The sequence below is a fragment of the Condylura cristata genome, unplaced genomic scaffold, assembly GCF_000260355.1.
Source record: "Condylura cristata isolate star-nosed mole 26May11 unplaced genomic scaffold, ConCri1.0 scaffold00023, whole genome shotgun sequence".
Lineage (NCBI taxonomy): Eukaryota > Metazoa > Chordata > Mammalia > Eulipotyphla > Talpidae > Condylura > Condylura cristata.
In genome coordinates, this window is record NW_004567124.1 from 20,048,162 (window position 1) to 20,066,591 (window position 18,430).

Consider the following 18,430-nt stretch of genomic DNA (forward strand, 5'->3'; position numbering starts at 1 on the left):
TGGGTACCCTCTCTCCCCTTTGCACACCTTCCATGGCTGAGCTCATTCTTCCCACAGGCTCTAAATACTCCTGCCAGTAAGTCGCTTCAAAACTTCCTTGGAGTCCTGACTTCTCCTCCAGGTTTCCAACTCTCTTATGCAACTTCTCCATGACACCTCTCTGGTCGGCTGATAACTATCAGAGCTCATGTCAAGATGGACCTTGGTTTCTACCCTTCAGATCTGCCTCTGCTGCAGTGCTTTCGTCTTCAGGAAATAGCACCGACAACTATCCAGGTGCTCAAGCCCAAATCTAGAAGCCATTCTTTCGATCCCGTTTCCTCCACTCTGACATTTACTCCTTCTCCATTAACTAGCCATTGATCTCTGCAATATGCTTCGAGTTTGTCCACTTCCAGTCCCATCACTGCTCCCCTGTCCAATCATTACTCTCTGGCCCTCACTTTTTCATTAATGGTGCTTCCTTCCAATGTATTCTCCACTCTCCATTTCATCAAGGATGATCTGAAAATGTACATCTGCTCACAACCCAATCTTGCTGAAATCCTTTTGTGGCTTCTCTATGCACATAAAATAAAAGTCAAGCTTTTTTCTAAGCTCTTAAGAGCCCTGTGGGATCGGCAGGTGGAACGGGATGCAGAAAGTGGCATTATTCTTCCTAGAAGTGAATTGTAACCTGGGTAAAAACATCCAGGTTGGGGAGGGCATGTGTTACACATTCTGTGGAATTTATTTGAGGCTTTGAACGATTATTCCAAGTATGGTTGCTGCTGTAGGTATTAGGAATATTAATGATGTTAGTTGATTTATTTCCTTTTTTTCAATTGACATATGTGCTTTGAAGTTTAATTTTAGTCAGCGATTTTTTTTTTTTCAAATGTCAAAGAGACTTCCATGGACTTATGACATGTGTTTTGTTGTGTTGTTTTTCCAGAGGATTTCAACAAGCTGTGTTCTGTCCCTATGGTAATTCCTGAGAGACCGGGATTTCCTCCCCCACCGCTTGGCCCCATTCCTCCAGTTCACCCTGTTCCTCCCGGCTTTCCTCCTGGACCTCAAGTTCCGGTGCCCCGACCACCAGTGGAGTATCCGTATCCATCTCGGGAACCACCAAGTAAGCTTTCAGAGGTCATCTATTTATTTCTCTTAAAATAGTCAGGTTAGCTTTTTTGTTATTGTTTAGGTGACTCTAGTTATTAAATGCTTACTTATTCTTAGATTAGCTTTTCATTAATGTAGTGTGATGTACACTGTTTCTCAATTTTCCTATTGCTTGGACAAAAAAGGGGAGGTTCAGTCTCCTCTAGAGAGTAATGTCTGTTTGTCATCAACCTCTCCAGCAAGTTGTGGAAAAGCTAAGGGAGAGATTTAAATCTGATGCAGAAGAGGTGGGATGAAATTATACTTTGGACTATAGGCTATGCAAAGCAGTTTTTGCAAGTAGCTAAATGACAGTAACTCAGTACCTTTGTTACTGCTCCAAACTGGAGGCCCGAGATGAAGTAGAGAGGGGATAAGGAGAAGCAGGCAGAGGAACAGGCTCATCAGGGCTGCCACACATGGTGCAGATGTGACCCCTGTAGGCAAGAGTGGAAATAGGCTCTATGAGTGTCAGCAGCATCTGCCCCAAAAGTATCCGCCTCTCTTTGTGGTTCAGCACCTTGCCATTCTGACTAGGTTGAGTGCCCAATGCCCTCATTCCCAGTAGTTTTAGTGAAGATTAATGTTATTCTTTTAGGGGTGCTGCCAGTCAACATCACTGGCACGGATTACTGCCAGCTGTTTCGCTATCTCTGTCAAAATGGGCGCTGCATTCCAACCCCTGGGAGTTACCGGTGTGAGTGCAACCAGGGATTCCAGCTGGACCTCCGTGGGGAGTGCATTGGTAAGTGATAGGTTTCATTGGCACCCAGACACGACTGCAATTCTGTTCCATAACTATCGTGGCTTAATAATGCTGCTGTAGCAAAGTATCTCAAGCTAAATGGCTTAAAATGTATTAGTTTTTAGTTCTGTCGGTTAGAAATCCAGAACATGTCTTACTGGACTAAAACCAAGGTGTCAGCAGGGCTGTATTCCTTTTGGGGGCTCTCTGGAGGATCCACTTCCTTACTTTTTCCACATCTTACAGGCCGCCTGTGTTCCTTGGCTGAGGGCCCCTTCCTCCGCCCTCCATCTTCAAAACCACTTTGCTCCCGAACTCTTTGGTCCTCTTGTCCAAGTGGAAACACTTCTGAGGACCTTTATTATACTTTCAGGCTCACTGTGTGATCCAGGACACTCTCTTCCATCTCAGATTCCACCTATTCCCAATCTTAATTCCAGCTGCAGTCTTAAGTCCCCTTTGCCATGTAACAGCCACAGGTTCTGGGGGTTAGGACATGAATGCATATAGCTCAATCATTATTCTGCCTACAGAACAGTCATTCTGCCTGTTACGACTTTTTCCTTTCATTAAAAAATATATTCAAGTTATTGCTGGTAACTCCAAATTAATTCATTTTAACAGAAGTGTGACTTTTAAGATAAAGCATTCAACATAACCCAATTTTTCACATTTTACTAATTAAAATTGGTAAGTTAGCAACTCTCTCTTGTGAGTCCTGAAAAACTGCAGAAACTTTAAGCACTAAAGTTAGTGAAAAGAGGAAATGTAACAGGAGAGCAATCCATGTGTTGGATTCTACAAGAACACCCAATGGCCATCTAATTTTTTAAAAAAAAAATCCTCTTTTGGCCCTCCCTGGTGGCGCAGCGGGTTAAAGCACAGCACTAAGAAGCTAAGGCCACTTCGGCATGAGTTCAATCCCCGCCTGCCCCGGAGGTGACCACATGGCGTGGCAGACCTCTCCTGGCCCGCCCGCTGTTCCCCTCAGCAGTGTACTTCGTGATATACCTGTTCTGCTCCCCACTCTGTCTCTGGTGATCCTCTCACCCTCTGCATCTCTGGCCTGTACCCCAATTCTGTATGAATAAAAAAAAAATCTTAAAAAAAATTTAAAAAAAAATTCCTCTTTTAATTTTGTTACAAATTCCAATTCTGGAGCCCTCCCTCATGGCACAAAGGATTAAAGCACATTGTTATGAAGCTAGCCACAGCCTCCTTAACATGAGTTCGATCCCCGGCCAGGTTGCTGACCCATGTGGCACAGCAAACTTCTCACTTTCTCACCCGCTGCTCCCCTCAGCAGTGTACTTCATCAATCTCTCTTTTCTGCTCCCCACTCTATGTCTAGTGAGTCCCTTTACTGCCCATGACCTCTGGCCTGTTCCCCAGTTCTTATGCATAAATAAATAAATTTTTAAAAAATTCCAATTCTGAATTCTAATTCAAGCAGGAATCTGTAGTCCTTGATTTCTTGTGCTATTTAGTTCCCTGGCAATGTAAAATTCTCTTCTAGCAGCACCTTAGGAAAGCAACACTCAATTCTTAGAGATCAGCTAGAGCCGGGGAGAGAAAGGAGCACCCCGCATGGCCACACATAAGGAATAGAAAATGTTTATTAACTTTGGGTGTTGAGTTGCTGCATGTTCAGCAATTTTCTCTGAAAGTGAACACAGGAAGATAATATACTTTAATTGCTTGACCTGTCTTCAAAGTGGCTGATGACATGGTGTATAGTAGTGGAAAGAAAAAAGATTCTTCCTTTATGCTATGTATTTCTTAAGAGGAAACTGTTTGAACATGTAAATGAAACCAATAAAAGGGCCTTTGAGTTATGAGTGATAGCTATCTGATTTCTTAGTAAAATATACTTTGTTTTGCAGATGTTGATGAATGTGAGAAAAACCCTTGCGTTGGTGGAGACTGTGTTAATAACCAGGGCTCATACATCTGTCAGTGCCGAACTGGCTACCAGAGCACTGTCACCAGGACAGAGTGCAGAGGTATGGTCCAGTTTGGAATGGGGGGTGGGGAGGGGGGGCAGGTAGGCTATGTGAGGGGGTTCCATCTAAGCAGTTTAGTGGAACTTAAAACAATGCCATAGCCAAGAGAGGCTGATACAATCCTGTTGCTTTTTGGACTTCTTGGCACAGTCACTCTGAAGAACAGTGTCCTAAAATCTGTCAAATCTTCAAACTGTTTTAAAAGATGCTTCTGTACCTGTGGGAATCTTATTTTCACAACTTTTTGACCTGTTAATATTTCCTCTGAGAGCTAGGGAGTGGGGCTGTCCTTGATGACACACAAACTAAGTCAAGTTTCAAATAGAATTGTATTCGTTTCTTAATGAAAAAGAGCTAAAGGATAATAAGGAGGTGGTCTGTATGTCCTGCTGTCTGTTAGAAGGTCAGCAGCAACATCACTTGGGAGCTGGTTGGAAGTGCAAAAATCTCAGGTGCTCCCTCAGACCTACTGAATTAGAATCAGCATCTTAGCAAGACTGCCCCCCCCAGTGTCCCTTTGTGAACTTTAAAGTTTGAGAAACATTGCTGTATATGCCTGTGTACATGCAAAAATATCCCTGCCATTTTATTGCTTAATTTATTTTGCAAGCTAAAGTGCCTTTTATTGGATCATTGGTTTCTGGGGACAAAATAAATAAGATATACTGGTCACTCTTATTATAGGTAAATAAATAAAATAAATGTACCCCACACCTTCCTGGATCGTAGGGGTTAAAGTCTTAGCAGTATGAAGCTATTCACAGCCACTGCAGATGAGTTCAATCCCCAGGCAAAGAGGTGAGCCACTTGGTGCAGCAGACCTCTCCTGATTAGCCCGCTACTCCCCTCAGCAGTGTGTTTCAGTAGATCCACCTGTTCTGCTCCCCACTCTGTCTCTGGTGAATCCTCCCATCCCCTGGCCCGCTCCTCTGGCCTATACCCCAATTCTTGTATGCATAAATAAATAAAAGTAAATCATTTTTAAAAACTAGGTGTACTCAAATATCTACCTCTAGCTCTACATAAGTGAGTAATCTGCTCAAATTTAATATAAGGAAGTTTTATATCACTTAAAAAGTTGTCAGTCACTAGTAAGTTAAATTTATTTGCCTTTTAGACAAAAGCTCTTCTAAGTGAAGATGTACAGAAGTTTTTGCTCTTATTAATGGCTGGTTTTAAAAATCTTTGTATTTGATCCTTACAAACTTCTTGCTATCCATATATTTTAGCACACTGCTTGCAAATGACAATTCTGAGCAGAAAAATAGAGCCAGTATTTCTGGAAACATAGAGCTGGCTAATATTTCTATTAGTGGTCTACTTACTAAATTATAAATATGGATAGTTGAGAATTTAGCTGAGTTTAGAACTTTATATTACAACTGTTATTTAAAATAATTAGCAAGTACGAGCAGTGGGCGTCTTGCAAGTCAAACCAGTATATGGAAGACTTATTAAATAAGTGAATAAATGGCATTGAGAACACACAGCTGAGCAAGGACCAGCTGGTGTAGATGCTGTCAGCAGGTTGAGAATTTATTAGAGACTGAGGATTACCTAAAACCTCAAATACTGTCTTCTTTAAGAGCCAGATGTAAGCTTATCCAAACCATAAGACATTGATGACGTGTTCACATTTGGAGATAGATGATTACAAAATAGCTGTGTACTTAGCTGAGAAGTACATGAGGGATTGAAGAGAAGGGGACAAACAGACATACAGAAACACAGGCGAACTCTGAATGGCAAGCTTTTAATTTGTCTTGTAAAGTACGGGGCATCCTGACGACATTTAGAAATTAGTGAGGAGAGAAAATACTGAACTCTTATCCTGTTTATTTTATCCTGAATTCTCAAAGTTTATAGAATCATTTTTTAAAAAAAAAAGTCTGCACAAGAGTATACAGCTTTTAAACATATTTTGAAATGTGGAACGAGTCAGATTTTAGTGAGTATTAAGAAATAAATGAGATTAAAATATTGTGGCTTGTTGGCAAAAAGATCAGACAAAAGAAAAGCCCAGACTTCTTCAGCTAGTCCAGTCACTTGTGTGCAAAGCCCTGGACGTGCCCAGAAAGAAAGTGCATCTGACAGCCAACCACAACGCACTGTGCAGGCGCGGAAAGGCAGAAAGCTGGTCTGCCAGGAGGTCACATTCTTGTCGCCCAGAGAGTGTGGGGCACTTATCCTCAGGCACCTATGGGTAACTCTTCATAAACAGGCTGCTCCCCTCCAGTACGATGTGATTCTCTGGTCTCCATATTCTGGGGGATAAGCCTTGGCGAAGGTTGCATTCTGTATAGACAAGACAGCTTGTGCTTATCCTTTTTGATGTTCATCCAGGTATATAGTCAAGAGACTGAGAAGAACAGATAATTTAGGGTACCATGTGCTTCTCTTTAGAATAATTTTCTCTCACTGAGACATCAAATATAGGCTACTCAAATTGTTTTAATTTTTAATGACAGCTTAAAAATTAAGCTCAGTTGTTTACTTTGGCATAATGGTAAACACAATTGAAAAAAAAATCAACACTTTAATTGATAATAGAATTCTCATAAAATTATGAAAGAGACTAAGACTGTATAAACAATAAAACTATGCTTGGACCAGAACCACTGTAATAAGGTAAACATTTCAAAGTCTTGTGATTGATTTTCAGATAGTAGTAAGTGATTTGTTTAAAATAGCATTTCTCATTTGTTCTGATGTAGCTATAAGATCAGCCTTTCTTTTCAGATGTTAAACGATGCCAATCAAAATTCAATACATGTATAGATATATATTGGCTCAGTAAATTACTAGGAAAATGTGAAATAGGATCAATTTTATTTACAGGGTTGAGAGTTAAGAATCTCAATAAAAATTAGAGTTAGACTGCATGCTATTAAGTTGACATTTTTTTCCTGCCAATTCCTTCAGACTCTATACCCAGTCATTTTAAATGACACCATATTTGATACCAAGTTTATGTTGAAGAAGAAATACTATGGAGTAATTAAAACCCAGATTACGGTCAGGAATTTGATGATGGGGGAAGGAGAAATAAAATAATTTAAACTCTCCCAAGTAAAGTTATTCTTCCATTCTAACTTTGATTTTAGACATCGATGAATGTTTGCAGAATGGCCGCATCTGTAACAATGGACGTTGCATCAACACAGATGGCAGTTTTCATTGCGTGTGCAATGCGGGCTTTCACGTTACACGCGACGGGAAGAACTGTGAAGGTAAGAGCAGTCGAATCAGGACAGCACAGCGATGTTGTTTCTCTCCTTCCCCTGCAGTTTCAACATCAGAAGTCTTTAATAAGACTAAGCCAAATATTGAGGCAAAGGTTAAATTATGATATGTATCTCAGATATGATTATCCAGGGGACAGGCCTAATTTTGAAAAATTGTGTGAGTCAGATAACATTTAGAATATCTGACTATCTTGCTATTTAAAGATCCCCAGTGATGGTGAACTTTTGTGGCATAAGTTATTTTCCAATTTTATACAATCAGAATTTGCATAGTTACTTTCCAACAGGATGCACCCAAGCCCAAATAATCTTAAATCATTTGTAATCCTTTTGGTTAAAATATCTACCCAGTAATAAGTAGTAATGAATAGCTCCTGCAAAATTGACTGTGGAAGACAGCCTTTTTCATAGCCTTTTGAATTAATCACCACATTTTGAACTGAGTTGTTTCGTTTTGTCTTTTTTCCGTTATTTTTTTTTCCTGAGTAGAAAATATTATTGATTATTGATGAGTTTCCACCTCTTTAGAACTTCAGTAAAAAAAAAAAAGAAAGAAAGCTTCTTATCATCTTTCCCAATGTTTTTGGGAAAGATCCCAACAATCTAGTCATACATTAAAAGAATTTCAAAATTGTTCTTAGAAACATTTTTGGCAGAATATTATCTCCGTGATTCAATTTAAAGACTTAATGCCAAAATTCTCAGTTGGGACAGAATCTTGATTAAAAAAATGAAAGAAAAGGAAAAAAATCACAAATTACTATGGTCTGACTAAAACCTGTAAGTGAAAACACACCATGTCTAGAAGAACAAGGGTCTCTCAAGGGAGTTGTAATATTAAGTGAAAAAGAATATTGATGAATTTAAAGAAATATCCTAGTGAGCAAGAGATGTTAAAGTTTAGTGGGCATGAGTATTTTCTGTAGTAGAATCTTGTATTTTAAAAACCCAATTTTTCATATTTTTATTTAAATTTGTTCAAACCAGAAGTTTTCCTCTGACTTTCATTTTTTAAAGACTCAGGAAGTAGTCTAACTACATTTCAAGTTTTACCACTTTTAAATTTTTTTTTGTTTTCATTTACAGAGTCTTAAAAGTAATACTGCCTATTACCTAAATAGAAGCATTAAACACTTAAGCACATTTTTTGTGTTTGTAATTGCTCTTCCTAAAAGGGGCCTAGGAAGTTTCTATTGAGTAAATTTCAATTTACATGCATAGATATGAATTTTTATACGCACATAATTAGATTTATGAATTTCATATATGCCCATAATATATACATCTAGAGATCTGTGTACATACATATACACATACGTGTATACACATATTTGTCATCTATTTCTTAAACATAATATATGTCATCAAATATATTTAGCCTGGAATTTGCAAGCACATGTCAAAAATTGAGAACTTGAGATACATATTTTTATAAGGCTCCTCTTCTCTGTGTAGGCTCTAACTCAGTTAAAAACTAGCCTTATGCTATAAAAACATAAATGAAAGAAATGTGAAAAAATGGAACTCTTTTCATCCAGGTTGGCATCCCTTATAGATTACTTTTCTGTTCATAAGAAAAATGTGTCTTGTATTTTTCAGATATGGATGAATGCAGCATAAGGAACATGTGTCTTAATGGAATGTGTATCAATGAAGATGGCAGTTTTAAATGTATTTGCAAACCTGGATTCCAGCTGGCATCAGATGGGCGTTATTGTAAAGGTTTGTGCTGTAAATTCTAAATCATATTTTTCATCTGTCTCTTCTCCTTTTTACCACTGCTCGGAGGTACTACCTTTCCTTGTTGATGCTCCCTATTGGAAGAATCCTTATGGTTTAGGAAAACTAACTAAAACTTCAGTCAGCCAGAGAGCTACAGTTTGTGCCAAGAAGGCTCTTCTTATTTCAGAAAAGGTGCTTGGGGTCTTTTCAAAGGAGCCAGAATGCCTACATAGCAAGTGCATGAGAAGTCTAGCGGCATATTTTTACATAAGCTGAACTCCCAACTGTACAGCTTTTACTTGCTGTACAAGTAAAAAAGAAAGGGGAAGGGAATGATTGCTGAATATTTGGAATTGGGCTTCCAAGCAAAATAACAGAAGGAAGTGTGAAAGCTCCTCTGTGAGCAGACCTTTGGAGAGAACACCAACAACTCTCACCTATCACAGGGCATCTAAAATTTCACTGTGGTGCCCAAAGGCTTCTGGTAACCCAGACTGCAGCCTTCAAGCATTTAGAATGGCCAACAGGTTGCCAGAACTATCTCAGAACACATTATGATCTCATCAGTGAAACCAGATTTTGCTACCATTTGCAACCAGTGCATTTCTCATCAATAGATGAACTGTTGTTCTGTATGTTCAGAAATGCTTATTGATTCAAAAGATTTGTTTAGCATTCTGACTTAAAAATCAGAGTTAGAGGAAAGAGAAATGAAGGAGAGAAGGTTGCATATTTTTACCTAAGTCTTCTTTTCTCTGGTGTGTCAGGAGAACAGAATATACACACTGTAATAAAAATAAAGGAAGGGGGAAAGAATAAAAGCAATCCCATGTATGATGAATTTCTTCTTTTCCATGAATTCCCTCTTAGCATCATGAGGCAAGATTTTCTCTTAGTGCTGAGCACTTAGTTCTGAGCCTACAAAGATGTAACTGTTCAACGCTGAATAAACAATGCCAACTTGATCTTTCCAGTTAACTACTCTGGACAGCATAGCCCCCTGATCACTCTGAAAGTCGAAGCTGCTCTCTTTGAGCAATACCCTCTGGATCTGCTACTTCTCTGTCCCAGTGAAAAAGCTTTGATGTTACTTTTCAGGCTGTAGACACCACTGTTTTACTGTAGATCTCAACCTGAACAGAAAGGTGACCCGACTAACTGAACCAATTTGAGTTCACATATTTAAATATAACTGCTGTTTTAAAATACAATCTGTACATGGAATCTTGGACCATCTCAACAAATTTTGTGCCAAACAACACAGGCTAAGGAAAACGCAGAGGTGTTTCAGTTTCAATTTGCCTTTTTAAGGTCAGAAAAAGGAAATAGTCACATACACTGCTTGTGTATTATAAACGGTGTTGTTATAAAATGTCTTCCTTTAAGTGTTAACACGTTTTTCTAAAACATGACTTTGGTACCATTTCTTCTTCCCCAGAGTAAGTGGGGGGGGGGGGGCGGGGGGGAATCTCTGCTATTATTAGTATGTGTCCAATAAAGTCTTTTACCTGATTACCCAAAGTCTACATATATGATACTATACAATGTTTGTCATGCTTAAGAAAGATTTTTCTTTGCTGGAGCCTGGTGTCCACAGTGGTAGTGATGACTAGGCAGGGTCATTAAAATCATCTATATTCATTTGCTGTTACTTTTCTGTGTTGTTCCATTAAGGCGTTAGTTTTAGGCTAATTGTTCCAGTGAGTTCAGGCATGAGTGATGCATGGCTAGCCCCAGTTAAAAGAAAGAAATCAAAAGAAAAGGTCCCCTGTTCAAGTAAAGGATGTAGGCCAATGTCCCGCTAGGCTTCTTCCATGCAAAACATGACACAAGATCCTTGCTCTTTAGCCATCACTTTATTTCTTCCTCCAATTCTAACCTTGCTTTTGATATTCTTATTTTTTGATTAAAAAAAATGCTTGGCAGATTATTATTGACATAGATCTCTATGAAAAAGTAGACTCAGATATTTATCTCAACTTTTGTTACTATTCCTCCAAAGGAAAATGGCAATACATTTCATGGAGTCATAGCAAGTGTTGTATCAGAATTGTAAGCATATTATGGGTCCGATAAAAGTGCTTTTCCTCACCACAGATATCAATGAGTGCGAAACCCCTGGGATCTGCATGAACGGGCGCTGTGTCAACACCGATGGTTCCTACCGATGCGAGTGCTTTCCCGGACTGGCCGTGGGTCTGGATGGACGTGTGTGCGTGGGTGAGTTCAAGCCATGGCTGGATGCATGCTAGACACTTACCCCTGTCAGTCAGGAAAGCCCACCAATCTCAAATGTACCCACTGTGGAGGAACAATGTCCTCCATATCTGCTGAATAACAAAACATACTGAGTCGGTTTCTGTTCTTTCATAGGCTGGCTGTTCATTGAGGAGATAGAAAAAAACGAACCTAGAGAAATGAAAAAACAAGGGGTTTCTTCCCTTTCTTCCCTCCTTTCTCTTTCATTATGTAGTTGTCCTCCATTTTCTCCAACCTTCTTCAGTTGACAGTTGTTTTTGAAATTGGCCAGGATAGGCTCATTATCGCAGGGTGAATTTTTAAAGGAAATAAAATATCCAAAGGAAACTATAGAAAACAAAGGTGGTTGTGGATAATCAAGAAACTTACGCAATAGTAGTTTGATGTGGCTTTCTGGGAAGTCTGAGGTTTATTGCGAAATAGACACAAATTTTATCCAAATTAGTTTTAAGGAAAGTAATCAGTAAACCCTTTGTATTAGAAAAGGATTGGGCACAGCTGGAAGCCCCTTCCCTGGTAAAATACTGCTTTGTTGACCCACATCTACAGATTTACATAGTGAACCTTTCACAGATTAAACTTGGTCCTTTATGAAAGTACATCTAATTCAGACATTCAATAATTGCATGTTTATTTTGAGGTAGGTCACATTTCTAATAAAGACCTTATTTATCAGGGTGTCAGAGTCAACAGTCATCCATCATTCATTCAGCGTTTATTAAGGGCCTGCTCCGTCCAGGCCTGGGAAAGACAAAGATGAATGACACCTAATCCCAGCACTTAAGGGAGTCACAGTTGACCATTATAATTCCTAGGAACTAGAAGAGCTGGGCAGGCCATTCCAGTGCCTGGAAGCTGAAGGTGGCTTGTTTTGTTTGAATTTGTTTTCTGTGGAGCCCTCCTGGCAAAGGCATTCTCTGTGACTTATAGAACAGGGACGGTGGATAAATAAAGCGAGCCACAGCTTTGACCTGGATGGCTCAATCTGTTTGAAGTGACAGTGTGATGACAGATGCTTCTTCCTGTTTAGACACACACATGCGGAGTACATGCTATGGCGGATACAAGAGAGGCCAATGTGTGAAGCCCTTGTTTGGTGCTGTGACTAAATCTGAATGCTGTTGTGCCAGCACTGAGTATGCGTTTGGGGAGCCTTGCCAGCCATGTCCTGCACAGAACTCAGGTATGTGGCTCGTGGAGATACCCTCGCACCGCCAGCCTCCTGCCGCCATCCACAGTCTTTGCATTTATGGAGGTCACAGGGAAGGATTCCGTCATGGTCTCCAGGGACGTCATGTACCTTCCCAGGGTGTCCTGCGTTTTGGCAGGGGCTAGGCTCGATTACACATTACTGCCCCAACCTAACAATCATTTGGGAGAGACAGCAAATTTGTGCCTTCCGTCTAAACTCCTCCTGCTCAGTAATATTCATGCTCTTTGGAATACATGCAACTTGCCTTGTTTGCTAAAGTAGTTTCACAGTGTTTGCATTTTGCAGGAACTATTATAAAAGCATACTTTTACATGGTGTAAAAGTAAATAATTTTCAGATTACCCGAATATTTACAACTTGTTTCCAAAAGGCCATTTGGAATTTTGTTCACATCCCTTATGTTGATTTAGGTGTGCTTTTCCTAAATGATTTTATTCAACCCTGGGGAAAAAGTATTTTTCTCAATTTGAAGTGACATGGCGTGGTGAAAAGAAAGCTGGTCAGTGAGTCAGAATTCTGCTTTCTAACCACAGGCAGGCAAATTACTTAATTGGGGGATTTAGTTCTTTGTGGAGTTTTATTTAGGAATTTTCTCATCTATTTTCAAATGAATTTGAGATGGCTTATTTTAGTAAACATATTTGTAACATAGAATAATATGAGAAAGTGATCCTTAGTTTTCTTACCTACAAAGTGAGTTATCTTCGGTCATGCAGAAGATCCTCTCTAGTGGTAAATTATTTCTATTTGTAATGCAAAAATAATTTATTGAAATTAAAGCAATAGACTAAAAACATTTGCGCATAATTTTATAGCAGCCTGGCATTTGATTTCTAATGTCTTAAAATAGAATTAGACCTAATATTAAAAGCATGTAGCTCTGCTTGGTTATACATCTAAGATACAGTTAGTTCATTTCTGGCCCAGATGTACTTAATTAAAGATTAACTCAATTTTTAAGCATTTGTAATTTTTTAAATGGTAACATTTGAAATGATAGAGTTAGAAATTAAAACATATTATGGGACGGAAGAGAAAGCTAAATGGAAGAATTGAAGAGAAATGGGGGAACTTGAGGTGATTATTCTGAGGGAAAGAAGCCAGAAATTGAGAGATAATCATGCCACACTGGCTCCTTGGTGCAGAAGGAGTGAACATGTGGATAGTTGAGTATGATGGGCACTCTCACAAATATATAGTCTTGTGAAGAAAGACAAATCAATAAAATTTGATTTTAAAAAAGAAATCTGGCTACTTATGTTACCAGGTGGGTAACATACAAATTATTATCTTATGTGTAATTACCAATCCATTAAATATGTACAAGTATACAAATATGATTTAATCCAGCAAAGATACTGGTTACACAGTATACAAGTATAATTTAATCCAGCAAAAATACTGGTTTGTAACTTTATAGTTTATATTATTAATATCATACATTCGTATGTTACTTTCACATTTCAGAGCAGTATGTAAGAGGAGACAGGTGATTCTCTGCATATTGAATGAATAAAAGTCTCAAACCTTAGAATCCAGGCTCCTGGATGCATATAGTTCTTTGTTTTCACATACCATCTGAACTAAATACATCTTCAAAGATTTGTTGTGATACATAAGAAAATGAGTAGTTTTATCAAAGGATGACCAAAAGGGGCTAGATTTCTTAAAGAGAACTAAAGTTTCTGTGTCATGTTTGAATAAATAAAACGGCTCACACAGGGAAGTGATTTCATGCTCTTTGGTTTCCGTGCCCTGTAGTGTATGAACTTGCCAAATCATGAAAAAATCTGAATGTAGGGCACCCCTCATTTTTAGGAGAGGGGGAGATTTGAAAGCTACTGAAAATATGAAGAAAGAAGCTCCTTAGTTAATTGAACAATAAACTCCAACTATGCAACATCTAAAGTTCAACTTTGTGCTGTAGAAATTAAGCAAGATATATATGATATTATTTCTCACTGACTACTGAGCAGTTCCTCCTCAGCAAAATTGGTCAGTTCAACCAACAGGAGTGTAATTCTTGTCAACTTCCTCATCTGTCCCCATCCCAGTGTCTCCATGGCACAACACTGAGTTAGCTCAGTCACATCATTCATTAAGTTCTCGAGCCCAGGTGTAGTGCTCAGTATTTTACATGTTCTCTCAATAATCTGCAGAATGACCATGTGACTTGAGTATCATTATCTCCAATTTATAGAGGAGGAAATTAACAGAGAGAAAGAGCTTATTCCCAAGAGTCCCAGCAATAAGCTTTGTCATCAGCTTTCAATCCTATGCTGCTCTAAATTCACTGGAGAAAATAGTCCAGTCCAGATCTTGCCCAAATGGGAAAAGAACAATGACATAATTTGCCCTACATTTAAGCCAAACATCATCTCACTGGACTGAACTGTAAAAGTGCTTTCTACAAAACTGGCATGATTTTGTTTTCCTGCTTTATTACTTACAGTATTTCATGAGTGTTTTAATTCATTGCTGACGTGAGAGAAGGAGGAGGATGTGTTTTTTTGTTCCTAGTTCTTGGCTTTCAAATACCCCTTCCTATTTGTTCCTTTGTTGGCCTCTTTTAGGATCTCTGAAAAATTAAGGGATTTCTTCACTTTTCTCAAATTTATATTTGCTAGAAGGCATTGTCTGCATAGCTCATTTGCTTCCACAGTCATCAAGCATGCAGTTTTCCAGACTCAGAAGTCTAAGAACTCTGCCTCAGCAGTGAGGTGCTAAGGACCTCATTACAGAGATCTGTCTTTAATATCCAGATCTCCTGCGACTAGCACAAGTGATTTGTATTTTACCTTCTGTAACTACAGAAGCGATGAATGACTAAAAGGACACACTGGGCTTTTTGTTTGGATAAAGTACCATTCATTTTCCACCATTCACTCTTATGGCCCTCTAAATACCATTGGACTTGTATGTAAAATGGTATGTCAATATTCAGAGATAGAATCTGATTCCATCACAGATTTGAGAACTTATTCTGTATACTTCAATAAGTTCTCACAGTTTTTGCATTGTGCAATACTTTCCTATGGGTTTATCACATAGGATGAATCTAGTGTTCTAATGAATATGAACATTAAAAGTATCCTGAGACACAAGTGTAGAAACTGTTTGTGTCTTTTGAGTGGGGGCTGGTGAATTTACAAAGAAAAATGAGAAGATGTGAAGAGCTTGATTGTCCTGAAAAAAAAAAAAAAAACCAGCTCAAACTGAGAAACAAAATTATTCCCAAGACAGAGGGAGAAATGTTTTATTAACAGTCAAGAAACCGCATTTTAACAGACACATCTCACTGTTAAGTGTAAAGTGTTCCCTGGTGAACAAAATCAAGTTATAGGAAAAACACCTTTTCCTAAAGTGCTTTGCACAAGGAATTTCTGGACTTGCCTATGTGCTTAAAAGCTCCTTTCCTAGGTGATGCGGGGCCTTTAAAATGGGAGCCTGGTGTAAAGGTGACTCCCCAGGAGATGCCTCCTTTTCCGTTACCACTTTATTTCAGTTCCACTCACTTTGGAGGAAATGATGTGTGCAAAGCCAAGGCAGGATCGACCTGTGCCACAGACAAGGGAATCATTTACTATCTGTTAATTTATTGCAGCGGAATATCAGGCACTCTGCAGCAGTGGGCCAGGCATGACGTCAGCAGGCAGTGGTAAGGACTTGTTTTGAAATTTACTACCTTACCCATGTGTGGAGGAGCATTGGGCCATCCTGCCAGTTTCCTTGGCCTTTCATACCATGCTGCTAGCCCCCTTTCTGGCCATATTGTATATTGTACCTAGTCCCCTAAAAGCACCAGTGGACAGCTATGGCACAGTGGGTGTGGGCTTGGTGCTGAAAGGTGGGTGCTCTCCCAGGGTGAGGGATTGGTGGGGGACTATAAATGAGATACAGAGACTGTGGCCACTCATTCACATGTAGGAGCAGCCTGACCCTCCTCTGAGTTCTCCACTGACAAGTACAATTCAGAGATATGGACTCAATGGAGCTGTTACCCATCCACATTCTGAATGACTTATTAACTGTCAAGTAGAGTGCTTATGAGATAGCAAAAGGGAGCCATATTATATTGTTACCAGTGACAACAATTTGCGCACAAGAGATGAAATGATTCAGTGTAGGAGTTAGAATCTCAGGTATGTTAATGCCATGAAAGAAATTAAACAATAAAATGGGAACAAGTGAAAAAATGGGTGGCAAGAAAGTGAAAGGGATTTTTTTATTAGTGAAAAGCTAAATGAATTGATTCAGGAATGATCTGAGAAAAGGTGACCAGGCTGAATGGGTGGTCAGTTCATTCAGTTTGATTGAGTTCATTGTTATGTGTAGATGGAGGTGTTGAGGGAGTACTTGAAGGAGAAAAGGGAACTAAGAAAAATCTGTAATGAAGGCATCATGGGAGGAATACATAGTGATAGGGAACTGGAGAAGAAAAAAAAAATGTTAACCTGGCTTTATGGAAAAGTTGAGCCATTTGAGATTTGAGATTGGCCATTCATTGGTTGCTGTTCCGCAACTGCAACATCTGTGGCCATTATTTCATGAGGGAAAAGACTAAGGGGACTCACTCTACACAGTAGCAGAAACTTTCCCAGAGCAGGTGGTGTTTTAGTGGTTGTGGTACCCATTTGGGTTGTTCCAGATAATCCTGACATAGGTGAAAAGGGAATTGTACTGTTGTAGAAGAGAGATATTTTAAGTAAATAAACAAGGAGTTCATATTTGATTTTAACCCTGAGGATATTATTGAACTCACAAAAGCATAACCAGGATACAATCACCTGGCTTTGAGGATGTGACACCCTTTGGTAGTGTAGAAGGTAGATAACACAGGGACAGGCTAGTGGCAGAAAAGACCAGTCATAGGGGCTTCAGCTCTGCAATGGATTTATTTTTCAGCGGGGTATTATGACCAGAAAGAGTCCAAGAGTTCTCCCTCAGTTTGATTAAGGATTGGTAGCATTGTAGTTCCAGTTCAAATACCAACTTTTTCAGGAACTAGTAAGAGGAAGATTTGACTCAAAATATCTTGTAGTGAGAAAAGGGCACAAGCTTTCTTATCAAAAGGAAACCTTTCTTAACATGAGCTCCTAAGGGCATTGCATTCATTGTGATGTTATTTTTGATAGTACATTTGAAGTTTACTTAGAATGTTACTGATTTTGAACTTTTGTGGTGCAGATATAAATGAATGTGCATTAGACCCTGACATTTGCCCGAATGGAATTTGTGAAAATCTCCGTGGGACCTACAAATGTATATGCAACTCAGGATATGAGGTGGATTCATCTGGGAAAAATTGTGTCGGTAAGTAGTGCCACCTGTTTCTAAGGCATTTTATGCATCATACATTCTTCCATTGCTTAGAGGGAACTAGCCTTGAATAGCTTAAAGGACTGGACAAATGTTATGAGTGTGAGCATGGCACATATGTGCCTTGATTGACTAAAATTTATTTAGTGGAATCCTCAAAATTTATGAATAATGACATCAGATTCACTCCATAAAAGAGTGAGTCTTTTGGTATGGAGAAAAAAAATAGGTGTGTCTTTGGGTCCAAAGTTGGATCCATTACCATCAAGACAGTCATAAGTTTGTATTCAGATTATGTTCAGAGATCGAAGATAGGAATCAAAGACTCACTGCAGCTATTTCTCACACAGTTTTCTAGGCATTCGTTTACCCCCCCACCAAACTTTGTGAGGTTACTTTTTTGTTTAACTTTGAAACGTTTTTATTTTCTTACATCATTGTTCATTTTGTACAATATTTGCTCCAACCCTCACTTCTTTAATTTAATTCTTCTGACATCATTGAAGTTTAAGACTTTCCAATATGGCCCTTTTGGAAAGTGTTAGATTTCCTTATGTTATTTTGACTGAATTCTTAACAGGCTGTTTTCTCAGACAATAACATTACTTCATACTCAATTTTCCCATACTGTAAGTACTTTATAAATATGTTATTGATTTATGTGTATTTATTTCTGTGAAGCCATGCAGCTCTCCAGCGCTGAATTTGTGTGAGCTTTATGTTAGGTCTACCAACATATTAAATGATGGTCTAATCTGGATCTTGTAATGTGTAAAACATTCCT

General features: G+C 38.8%; 1 protein-coding gene across 1 annotated transcript in view; it reads left to right on the forward strand.

Annotated features, from left to right (window-relative positions):
- The window catches only part of FBN1 (fibrillin 1), a 226,687-nt gene that overhangs the window by 125,765 nt on the left and 82,492 nt on the right, over window positions 1-18,430 (forward strand). Inside the window, exons 11-19 of the mRNA XM_004687821.2 lie at window positions 935-1,114; window positions 1,739-1,885; window positions 3,769-3,888; window positions 6,993-7,118; window positions 8,733-8,855; window positions 10,953-11,075; window positions 12,145-12,297; window positions 15,932-15,985; window positions 17,515-17,640. Coding sequence (XP_004687878.1) covers window positions 935-1,114; window positions 1,739-1,885; window positions 3,769-3,888; window positions 6,993-7,118; window positions 8,733-8,855; window positions 10,953-11,075; window positions 12,145-12,297; window positions 15,932-15,985; window positions 17,515-17,640 — 1,152 coding nt within the window. The remainder of the gene's footprint in view (window positions 1-934; window positions 1,115-1,738; window positions 1,886-3,768; window positions 3,889-6,992; window positions 7,119-8,732; window positions 8,856-10,952; window positions 11,076-12,144; window positions 12,298-15,931; window positions 15,986-17,514; window positions 17,641-18,430) is intronic.